The following is a 12,317-nucleotide window of genomic DNA, read 5'->3' as shown; positions in this document are numbered from 1 at the left end:
GATTGCGCTTCTCCGCTGCTATCTCCCTCACTATCTGAAACCAGCACCGCGATAGAGACGGAGCACTGACACCAGCACCGTGATAGAGACGGAGCACTGACACCAGCACCGTGATAGAGACTGAGCACTGACACCAGCACCGTGATAGAGACTGAGCACTGACACCAGCACCGTGATAGAGAGCACTGACACCAGCAACTCTGCCTGTCATTTTTTAAATGACCCATGACAAAAGTCTCTAGAGAAGTGCAGTATGTATGTGGAAGAAGGTATATAACACCCTGCTTCAATCTGTCGTTTTTGGGGGCCACTGGTCTATCACACCAGTTATAATACTTTTTTAATTGCGTTTGTCACTCTTTGTAGTATTGCTGCAGAACCGCTCAGCAGTCACAATGCTGCACAGTGGAAATGCACTATACTATGCTTTCTATATGTGCAAGTATTTTATACGTGTAGTACACCTATACCAGTCCTTAAAAGGACCTTTGTGGACCTAGTAGCTAGTGATTTGCAGACTGTCCCTCAGTCCCTACACTGATAAAAGACAGCTGCAGAATCAGTCAGCACTCAGCTCAGCAGTCAAGTATAATAGGCTTTCTATATTTGAAAGAAAGTATATTATACGTGTACAACCCTATATACTGTACACCTATACCAGTCCTTAAAAGGACTTTTGTGGACCTAATAGTAATAGCTAGTGATTAAACTGACTGTCCCTGCTCCACACAGCGTCCTGTCCCTACACTGACAAGACAGCTGCAGAATCGGTCAGCAGTGCACTCAGCAATCAGCAGTCAGCAACAGTGCACCAGAACCCTATATACTGTACACCTATACCAGTCCTTAAAAGGACTTTTGTGGACCTAATAGCTAGTGTAGACTGTAGTGTCACTACAGTCTTTCCCTGTCCACACAGCAACCTCTCCCTACACTGACAAAAGACAGAATGTAAAATGGCCGCCAGATCAGGTCTATTTATAAGGTAGGGGGAATGTCCAATTGTCCATATGCTGAAATGTCTCAATTGGCTGTCCTTTACCCCATGATGGATGTGTCATCATGAGTCAAAGTTGAGACCTAGAGTACTGAGCACAGGGTGCTGTGATGTTTAGGAAGCTATATTACAGCACCCTGCCAACCCCTCACACCAACCATGATTGGCCTACATTGCATAGAGAAGCAAAGAGACTCCTTTGTTATGTAATGTAAAGCAGGTTTTATAAAAATAATAATTATTATTATAAGCAATATTTCTCTTTGTTCGTTGACGGACACTGCTCCATTAATCTTGACCGTAGGGTTATTACGCCACCTTCAGGAGAGGACTAGGCAGAACACGTAATACATGTGAAAAACAAAAAAAAAAAAGTAATAATTAGAATGCTGTTGGGGGAGAGGAACCAGGGAAGGTAAAATATAAGCAGATTAAATTTCAGCATTACCAGTCTTTCCTATCTCTCTATATCCTTATCTAATCTTGTTCATTTATCTCCTTTTCCTCATCTCCTTCCAGTTTTCTGCTTTATTAGACACGCTCAATTTGTGATGCTGGAAAAACCCTTTATTCATCAAACGCAAATGAAAAGGCCTTTGATTTGCAGTTGATAACTTTGAATGTAAATCTTTGTCTTGACATGCATCACGTTGTTAATCTTTTTCTCTTTTGTTTGTTTCTCTATACAGAAGGTGAAAGAGCACTGCCCTCCATACCAAAGTAAGTCACTTCTCTTATTATCCTTTTGTATATCTTTATGAACGGTTCACTGCTTTGCATGTATTGTCAGGTTGAAGGTCTTCAGTGAGTACAATGTATGGGATACCTCGCCCCCTACCCCGTCCCTCTCTTCTGGCATTTCCCTTTCCACAATCAAATGAGATCGCTCCCCTCCCGCTGCCCATTCATCCAACAGTGGGGGAAGATTTTTATAAGGTCAACTCCAGCAATGTGGTGTATATTGAAGGAGCTGGAAGACTTCTCCAACTTTCTTAAAGTAGAATTCCAGACAAAACCTAACTAGCCCTAAAACTGTCCCCTCCCTGCCTTCCTAATACCTATTCTGACTGACCTGTGTAACAAAAAAAAAAACAACCCAAAAAACATGTATATACTTATTTTCAGACTGGTCACGTGATCCCCTGTATCAGCCAGTGGTAGCTGTAGGGGAGAGAACGCTTGACCTCAGCTGGTAAAGCCTAGAGTGAGGATGTTGCCCATAGTGAGAAACGGACTGCTGATCCAGATGGACCCACCGCCACCACTTTCCTCTACACAGTCAAAGGTGCCAGTTCTGTTCATCTAACTGCATACAATGGAATATCCAAAGATCTGGATGGCAGCAGAGTTTTATTAGATAGTAAAAGCATTCCATTAAAGCACCATGACACTGTGGGGTACACAGGAAAGGCAACGCGTTTCGTGCTAGCTCAGTGCTTACTCATAATGAAGACTTCACCCATAGGCTTCCATGGCCCAGCCATTGTCTGCACTCTCCCCTCTCCCCTGCAGTCGCCAATGCCTGACACGGTGTAGCCAGATCACGTAAAAGAAGCAGGCTGAAAATTGGTAACAGCTGTGCTCAAAAGTTTGTATATCCTGGCAGAAATTGTGACATTTTGGCATTTATATTGAAAATATGACTAATCATACCAAAAAACTGTCTTTTATTCAAGGGTAGTGATCGCACAAAGCCATTTATTATCGCATTGTTTTTTTGGCTCCTTTTAAAATCCTAATGAGATCTAAAATCACCCAAATGGCCCTGATAAAAAGTTTACATACCCTGGAATGTTTGGCCTTGGTACAGACACAGAAGATGGCACACACAGGTTAAAATGGATATGAAAGGTTAATTTCCCACATTTGTGGCTTTTTAAATCGCAATTAGTGTCTGTGTATAGTCAATGAGTTTGTTAGCTCTCACATGGATGCACTAAGCAGGCTAGATACCAAGCCATGGGGGAGCAGATAAGAACAGTCAAAAGACCTGCGTAACAAGGTAAGTAAACTTTACAAAGGAAAGGCTATAAGAAGATATCCAAAGCCTTGTATTTGCCAGTCAGTACTATTCAATCACTTAATAAGAAGTGGAAAATTTGGGGTTTCTCTTGATGCTAAGCCAAGGTCAGGTGAATCAAGAAAGATTTCAGCCACAACTGCCACAGGAATTGTTCGGGATACAAAGAAAAACGCACGGGTAACCTCAGGAGAAATACATGCTGCTCTGGAAAAAGATGGTGTGGTTGTTTTTAAGACGCACAATACGATGATACTTGCACAAAAAAGCTGCATGGTCAAGTTGCCAGAAAGAAGCCTTTACTGCACAAGTTCTATAAAAAAAAAGCCTGGTTACAATATGCACAGCACCACCTTGGCATGCCTCATTGGACTTTTTTGTTGCACAGGTGCAGTAAAGGCTTCCTTCTGGCAGCTCAGCCATGCAGCTCTTCTTTGTTCAAGTGTTGTTTAATTGTGCTCCTTAAAAACAACCACACCGTCTTTTTGGAGAGGATCCTGTATTTCTCCTGAGATTACCTGTGGGTTTCTTTGTATCCTGGGCAGTTATTCCACCAGTTTTGGTGGCAATCTTTCTTGGTCGACCTTGGCTTGGTATCAAAAGAGCCCCGAAATTTCCCACTTCTATTCAAGGCTTTGGGTATCTTTTTATACCCTTTTCCATCTTTATAAAGTTCCATCACTTTGTTACACAGGTCTTTTGACTGTTCTTTTCTACCTCCTCATGGCTCGGTGTCTAGCCAGCTTAGGGCATTCATCTGAGAGCTAACAAGCTCGTTGACTATTTATACACAGACATGAATTGTGATTTAAAAAGCCACAAATGTGAGAAATTAACCTTTAGGCTGGGCTCACACCACAGCGATGCGGGAACGCCGCGAATCTGCGGCGTTTTCCCACATCGCATGACTCCCTGCCCTATGCGAACGGCTGGGAGTGTCAATGAAATGTTAATGACACCCCCAGATCCGTCCGCATATCGCAGTGCGATCTGCAGACTTGCACAGGAATCGGATCGCATGGTGTGAACACCCATGCGATCCGATTCTGCTGCGGACCAAAAAAGGGTCCCGTGCGAGTTTGCTGCGGGAGCAATGCGAATTCAGCCATACTATCTGTATGGCTGAACTCGCATCACTACGGAGATCGGATGTGATTTGCACTGCAGTGCGGTGCGAATCACATCCGGATCTCCCCCCGCAGCAGTGTGAACCTGGCCTTAAAGTGGAAGTAAACCCATCGATTTAAACAGTTAAAAAAAAAAAAGGCAAGCCGGGATTGCTAACTGCACATTGGCTTTGCTCTCAGCCAAACTATCAAACCATCCAATGGCTGGTGTCATAACGAATCACATGTGCAGCACCATAGCAGTTGAAGATTAACCACTTGCCGACCGCCGCACGCCGATGTACGTCGGCAGAATGGCACGGGCAGGCATAAGGACATACATGTACGTCCCTTGCCTCCCGCGGGTCGGGGGCCCGATCGAGCCCCCGCCCGGTGCCTGCGGCGGTCGGTATTCGTTCAGGAGCGATCCCGGACGAGGGGACGGCCATTCATTCATGGCCACCCCCTCGCGATCGCTCCCGACGAATAGAAATCCCCGGTGACATCACTTCCTCTCCTGTAATGTAAACACAGGAGAGGAAGTGATGTATTCTCTCCTCCGTGTCGGTAGTTTTCGTTCCGACACGGAGGAGAGCGGATCGGTGAGTTGCACCAACACTCTACACACACAGTAGAACATGCCAGGCACACTCACACCCCCCCTTTACCCCCCGATCACCCCCCCAATTACCCCTGCCCCCCAGTCACAGTGACACCAATGTCATTTTTTTTTTTTTTTTTTTTGCATTGGTGTCATTTGTGACTGTAATAACTGTTAGGGCAGTTAGGGTTAGCCCCCTTTAGTTCTAATGTACCCCCCTAACCCCCCCAATAAAGGTTTAACCCCGTGATCACCCCCCGTCGCCAGTGTCACTAAGGCTGGGTTCACATTGCAGCGGTTTATGAGAACGAATGTGATTTGCACCGCACTGCAGTGCAAATCACATCCGATCTCTGTGCGATTCGAGTTCAGCCATTCGCCGCACCCGCCGCAAATTCGCACGGGACCCTTTTTTTGGCCCGCAGCAGAATCGGATCGCATGGGTGTTCACACCATGCGATCCGAGTTTGCAGATCGCACTGCGATATGCGAACTGATCTGGGGGTGTCAGTAACATTTCACTGACACTCCCAGCAGTTCGCATAGGGCAGTGTGAACTGCCGCCGGGAGGCATGCGATGCGGGAACCCGCCGCGGATTCGCGGCGTTTCCGCATCGCTCCAGTGTGAACCCAGCCTAATAAGCGATCATTTTTCTGATCGCCGTATTAGTGTCACAGGTGACGCTAGTTAGGCAGGTAGGTATTTAGGTTCGCCGCAGCTTTTTATAGCGCCAGGGACCCCCATATACTACCGCATAAAGCCCCCTGATTGCCCCCTAGTTAACCCTTTCACCAGTGATCACCATATAACTGTTACAGGTGACGCTGGTTGGTTAGTTATTTTTTTATAGTTTCAGGGCACCCGCCATTTATTACCTAATAAAGGTTTAACCCCCTGATCACCCGGCGGGTGTCATTTGTGACTAATAACTGTTAGGGCAGTTAGGGTTAGCCCCCTTTAGTTCTAAGGTACCCCCCTAACCCCCCCAATAAAGGTTTAACCCCGTGATCACCCCCCGTCGCCAGTGTCACTAAGGCTGGGTTCACATTGCAGCGGTTTATGAGAACGGATGTGATTCGCACCGCACTGCAGTGCAAATCACATCCGATCTCTGTGCGATTCGAGTTCAGCCATACAGATAGTATGGCTGAATTTGTGTCGCACCCGCCGCAAATTCGCACGGGACCCTTTTTTTGGTCCGCAGCAGAATCGGATCGCATGGGTGTTCACACCATGCGATCCAAGTTTGCAGATCGCACTGCGATATGCGAACTGATCTGGGGGTGTCATTAACATTTCACTGACACTCCCAGCAGTTCGCATAGGGCAGTGTGAACTGCCGCCGGGAGGCATGCGATGCGGGAACCCGCCGCGCATTCGTGGCGTTCCCGCATCGCTCCAGTGTGAACCCAGCCTAATAAGCGATCGTTTTTCTGATCGCTGTATTAGTGTCACAGGTGACGCTAGTTAGGCAGGTAGGTATTTAGGTTCGCCGCAGCTTTTTATAGCGCCAGGGACCCCCATATACTACCGCATAAAGCCCCCTGATTGCCCCCTAGTTAACCCTTTCACCAGTGATCACCATATAACTGTTACAGGTGACGCTGGTTGGTTAGTTATTTTTTTATAGTTTCAGGGCACCCGCCATTTATTACCTAGTCTCACTAGTGTACCCCTAAATTTAGGGGTGTCTACTTTCCAAAATGGGGTCATTTGGGGGGGGGTTTGTGCCATCTTGGCATTTTATGGCCTTCAAAACTGTAACGCCCTTAGAAAGCCTGAAGGCGGTGCTTGGTTTTCGGGGCCCCGTACGCGGCTAGGCTCCCAAAAAGTCCCACATATGTGGTATCCCCGTACTCAGGAGAAGCAGCAGAATTTATTTTGGGGTGTCATTTCACATATGCCCATGGCATGCGTGAGCAATATATCATTTAGTGACAACTTTGTGAAAAAAAAAAAAAAAAAAGTTTGTAATTTTCCCGCAACTTGTGGCAAAATATAAAATATTCCATGGACTCAACATGCCTCTCAGCAAATAGCTTGGGGTGTCTACTTTCTAAAATGGGGTCATTTGTGGGGGTTTTGTGCCATCTTGGCATTTTATGGCCTTCAAAACTGTAATAGGTAGTGAGAAGTGAACTCAAAAATTTACGCCCTTAGAAAGCCTGAAGGCGGTGCTTGGTTTTCGGGGCCCCGTACGCGGCTAGGCTCCCAAAAAGTCCCACATATGTGGTATCCCCGTACTCAGGAGAAGCAGCAGAATTTATTTTGGGGTGTCATTTCACATACGCCCATAGCATGTGTGAGCAATATATCATTTAGTGACAACTTTGTGTAAAAAAAAAAATAAAAATTTTTTTTTTTGTCATTATTCAATCGCTTGAGGCAAAAAAATAAAATATTCAATGGGCTCAACATGCCTCTTATCAATTTCCTTAGGGGGTCTACTTTCCAAAATGGGGTCATTTGGGGGGGTTTTGTACTGCCCTGCCATTTTAGCACCTCAAGAAATGAGATAGGCAGTCGTAAACTAAAAGCTGCGTAAATTCCAGAAAACGTACCTTAGTTTGTAGATGTGACAACTTTTGCGCAAACCAATAAATATACAATTATTGACTTTTTTTTTACCAAAGACATGTGGCTGAATACATTTTGGCCTAAATGTATGACTAAAATTGAGTTTATTGGATTTTTCTAATAACAAAAAGTAGAAAATATCATTTTTTTTCAAAATTTGCGGTCTTTTTACGTTTATATCGCAAAAAATAAAAATCGCAGAGGCAATCAAATACCATCAAAAGAAAGCTCTATTTGTGGGAAGAAAAGGACGCAAATTTTGTTTGGGTACAACATTGCATGACCGCGCAATTACCAGTTAAAGCAGCGCAGTGCCAAAGTGTAAAAAGACCTCTGGTCATTTACCAGCAAAATGGTCCGGTCTGAAAGTGGTTAAACAGAGGCAAAGATGGCAGCTTCCTTGGCTTAAAACGATCCGGGAGTTTACTTCAACTTTAATTGCCATTTTAACCTGTGTGTTCCACCTTCTGTGTCTGTACCAAGGCTAAACATTTCAAGGGTATGTAAACTTTTGATCGAGACCATTTGGATGATTTCTGTTAGGTTTTTTGGTAACTTTTAAAATCATATGTGATAATGGCTTCATGTGATCAATATCCTTGAATAAAAGACAGTTTTTTGGCATGATTAGTCATATTTTTAATATAAATGCCATAATTTCTGCCAGGGTATGCAAACTTTTGAGCACAACTGTACTGGCAATGGTCAGTCGCCATAGGTTTTAGGAGAGGGGAGGGGGCATTTTTGAAGACTTGTTAATTTTGAACTGGAATTCTACTTTAAAGTAGAAGTCTGGTCAAAAAAAACTAAGCTTAAACCTGCTCCCACTCCCATTCTAAGCCCTATGCAAACTCTCCTGTAAAGGAAAGCTGCTTATACTTGCCTAATCTGATGCCCCGTACACACGATCGGAAATTCTGCCAGCAAAAGTCCGATGTGAGCTTTTGGTCAGAAATTCCGACCCTGTGTACGCGCCATCAGACTTTTGCTGATGGAATTCCCGCCAGCAAAAGATTGAGATTTGAGAAATTTCCGATTATCATTACCAATTCTGAGGCGCAAAATTCCTACGCGTGCTCAAACAATTTGACGCATGGCTCGGAAGCATTGAACTTAATTTTCCCGGCTCGTCGTCGTGTTGTACGTCACCGCGTTCTTGGCGGTCGAAAGTTCAGGGAACTTTAGTGTAACCGTGTGTATGCAATCCAAGCTTGAGCGGAATTCCGTTGGGGAAAAAACATCCAAGTTTTTTCCGACAGAAAATCTGCTCGTGTGTACGGGGCACAAGGGTGCTCTGGTCTGGTCATGTGATCTCCCCAGCGGCCAGCTTTAGGGGAAAGAAGTAAGCAGTGACAACGGCTGCAGAGCCTGGGTGGTGACGGCATCCTTTTGTGCTGCAGGATCTTCCTAGCACCCATTCCCCAACCAGGAGAGCTACAAGTTTAAGGTCTTACCACTGACCTTCAATTCAGTAGAAATAAGATATAGACGTGTTCAAATCCCAAATATGTACCTTGTGACGTGAAGGGGTTCTGACTGATTTGTTCATCGCTGTTGGTAATATTTAGCTGTTTAGTATGCAGTGAAGTTACCCGGACTTTGCAGAGGATCTAAGCTCTGTGTAACTGCAATATGTTTTGCGCTTGGCTATAAATGATGCTATTCCATAATCAATTGTGTGTAATGTTCTTTTATCTCCCTGGTGTTATTTTGGAAATTGTATGAACTGTATGGATGAATTAGAGGCTTTCTTTTTTTCTTATTAATTTAAAATACATATATGTTGCGATGTTAACTGTAACCCTTTTATGTCCCCACAAAATTATAATTTGGAGCTGAGCTCCAAACATTTATAGGGCACAATGAATACTGCTCTGTATTCACTGATTTTATAGTTTTTAAGACCCCTTTCACACTGAGGCAGTTTTCAGGCGTTTTTTAGTGCTAAAGATGGCGCTTGTAAAGCGCCTGAAAATGCCCTCTCATGCCTCCCCAATGTGCAAGCCCGAGTGCTTTCACACTGGAGCGGTGCACTTGTGGGACGGAAAAAAAAAATCCTACAAGCAGCATCTTTGGGGCAGTGTAGGAGCGCTGTATGCAGCGCCCCTGCCCATTGAAATGAATGGGCAGAGCTTCCAAAGCGCCTGAAAAGCTCTTCGGAAGCGCCACAACATAGGCGCTTTTAACCCCCTTTTCAAAGCACCCAGCTGGTGGCCGAAAAGCGCCGCTAAATCTAGAGGCGCTTACCGCTAACGGACCTGCCGCCCCAGTGTGAAAGCTGTCTAATGCAAGCATTTTGTGTTAGAAACCATGAAATCAGACCGAGACAGAAGTACAGGTAAAGTGGTGTTGCCACCAAAAAATAAAAAAGTTATTAAAAATCTTTAAAAAAACGGAAAAAAAAATAATTGGAAATTTTTTTTATTTTTTACTTACCTCTAAATACCTGTTGCAAGGGGGTCCCTCGTAGTCTGCCTTCTTCCTTGGCCGGGCTGCTGACATCACTTCCCCTTGCACTGTCACGTGTCCCAGATGACTGTGTGGCATATCACGGCACCCTGCGCCGCTCGCGAATGCGCAGTGGGTGCTCGGCTGTGAAGATACAGCCGGGTGCCCACAGTACGAATGACGGCGCCGTGAGCGGAGCGGGGAACGAGGGGGTGCTTCTTTCCCGTGCATCGCTGGACCCCGGGACAGGTAAGTATCCGATTATTAAAAGTCAACAGCTGCAATATTTGTAGCTGCTGACTTGAAATTTTTTTTTTTTTTTTAGGGGCACCCCACTTTAAATCACACTTGTTTAATAATAAAAGTAAATAGAACAAACATAGTCAAAACTTAGCCAGACAAGCCAAATGTCAGGGAGCGGGAGTAAAACGGCAAGCAGGATCTGGAGCCAGAAGGGATGTCAGCCAAGAAAATCTTTTAACAGGAATGCAGGAGATAGTCTCTGTGATGTTGACCAAGGCAAAGGCAGAGCTCCTCTGGACTGGACGGCTTAAGGCCCCATACACACTTTTGGATTTTCCGCAGATTTTTGTCTTCATATTTACCAAAACCATGTAGTGCAGGGGCCTGCCTGATTGCATACACATTGAAACTCTTAAGGTTTGACCTCATATTTGTTAAATCTGAAGACAAAAATCTGCAGAAAATCTAATAGTGTGTATGGGGTCTAAGTAGGAAGGACTGATTAGCAGGATATCGGCAACAGCTGAGTAACTGTGGAGAGATGGGAGCTGGCAATTAGCCGACAGCTGAGCGGCCAGCTCAGAGAAGGAAGAGCTGAGCCCAGCCCTGACAATATGTACCTGAATGTGACCTGGTATGAGCCTCTTGCAAACCTTGTATGAGAGCTCAGACTACAAAGGGGAGAAGCAGCAATCCAAGGTGTTGACAATGCAAGGAGCATGCAGATAGGAGTAGAGAGCAGAAAGGTCTCAAGTCATAAGGTGGTTGTGGAGAGGAGAGCTGTTGGTGTTTTTTTTTTTTTTTTTTTTTTTTTTTTAATTGCAGCAGAGAGGAGTCAGGTCTCTTCCCTGCTAAGGAAGCCATAGCTATTTACTATGGAATTGCTAATTCAATGAATTGTAGTTCAGTAGGCTCAGCCAATGAGTAACATGTCAGCAACCAGCTCACCACTGACATTCGCTCTGTATTCACCCCCTATTGCTAAAGCTGGTCACACTCTAAAATTTGGCCGATTTCAGCAAGGACTTGCCAAATTCCGATCATTGTGTGGCCTCCCCTGCTCAACAGAAGCCAATCATTTGATCGTAGCCATGCTGTAGCACTAGTTTAAGGTATAACAGCGACCAATCACCAGCGACGCTAGTGATTAAACGGCTAACTACAGATAACTGTTAATCGCCGGCATTAGCGATTTTTGTATCAACCATGAATTGCTGCTACGAAAATCACGACATGGCCCCAAGCATCTCTATTTAGTTTTTGATATTTGGGCGTTTGTCCGGGGATCAGCTTTACAGAGCCTATAGAACTGAAAACAATGCAAGGTCTGTGTAATGCAGCAGTAATATTCTCTTTGGACATCTGAAGGGTTAACTGGTTTGTGTGTCCAGGAAGCACAGGAAGTAAAAGCCAGCGTATGCTCATGTACGTAGAAGCGTGCATATGCAGCCTTCTGTATGATTGCCCTTTTTTAACCCTTGGCCCCAAACAGAAAGTCTAGTGTTCCAACAGGGACAGGGCTCCTGGCGAAGGAATGTTTCAGGAAATTCTAGTTGGAGCTGACCCTGCTTGAAACGAGTCAACAGATGACAAGTTGTGTCATTTCTGCAGCCTGGCTATAAAATGAGTAAATTCCTGACATATCCTCCATGACGTGCTGCCTCTGCAGTCAATTCCTGGTTAAATCTCAGTCCCGTGGGTGGAGCCTGCTGTGTTTACCCCTGCCGCCTTTCAATACTGTCCCTTGTCCCCCCCCCCCCACCCTCTCTGTCTTTATGTGGTATGGATCGGTTTTGCTCATTACAGAAGGTAGACAGTGACAGTGAATGCAGCGTCTATGTGACTGCAGAGAATGTGCACCATTCACAGATGCAATCCTCTCTCTTCCTACAGGCTGGCCAACAGCGAGAAGCACGTAAGAGCGCACACCGTCTCCGTCTCAGGTAGGAACACAATCCGTCTCAAACTGGCATGCTAAAACACTTTTCTGAAAGTAGGCTCGGTGCTCAACTCGGGCAAAGGTTGTCTTGATGGATGAGTTCAGGGTTCAGCAACTTGGGGCATACCTTTAAAAAAAATAAAATATAAATCTCTTTTAGGCTGGATTCACACCAATGCATTTTTAGTCCTTTTTGCATTTTGCAGATTTGCTCCACAGTCCATTTAACATGGTTTCCTATGGAACACGTTCTGTAGTGCAAATCTGCAAAATGCAAAAAGCACTAAAAATGCATAGGTGTGAATCCAGCCTCAAGGCTTGTTTGTTTGCTTACGGTTTGCAGTACATGTTGTAGGCATCTGTTAACTTTTGCAAGTCGGGTGAC

At 45.0% G+C, this 12,317-nt stretch overlaps 1 protein-coding gene across 22 annotated transcripts in view; it reads left to right on the top strand.

The window, feature by feature from the left end:
* The window catches only part of PTK2 (protein tyrosine kinase 2), a 549,666-nt gene that overhangs the window by 331,428 nt on the left and 205,921 nt on the right, over positions 1-12,317 (top strand). For 21 of the 22 annotated variants that reach the window (XM_077493396.1, XM_077493389.1, XM_077493392.1 and 18 more), the window contains 2 exons: positions 1,687-1,717; positions 11,887-11,936. In XM_077493396.1, coding sequence (XP_077349522.1) covers positions 1,687-1,717; positions 11,887-11,936 — 81 coding nt within the window. Of the gene's footprint in view, positions 1-1,686; positions 1,718-11,783; positions 11,803-11,886; positions 11,937-12,317 lie in introns of those variants that run through there. The other variant, XM_077493408.1, reaches the window with a different exon arrangement.

Source organism: Lithobates pipiens, unplaced genomic scaffold, assembly GCF_037356315.1.
Source record: "Lithobates pipiens isolate NorthernLeopardFrog02 unplaced genomic scaffold, aLitPip1_a1.2 Scaffold_19, whole genome shotgun sequence".
Classification (NCBI taxonomy): Eukaryota; Metazoa; Chordata; class Amphibia; order Anura; family Ranidae; genus Lithobates; species Lithobates pipiens.
This window is presented reverse-complemented; position numbering and strand designations above follow the sequence as displayed.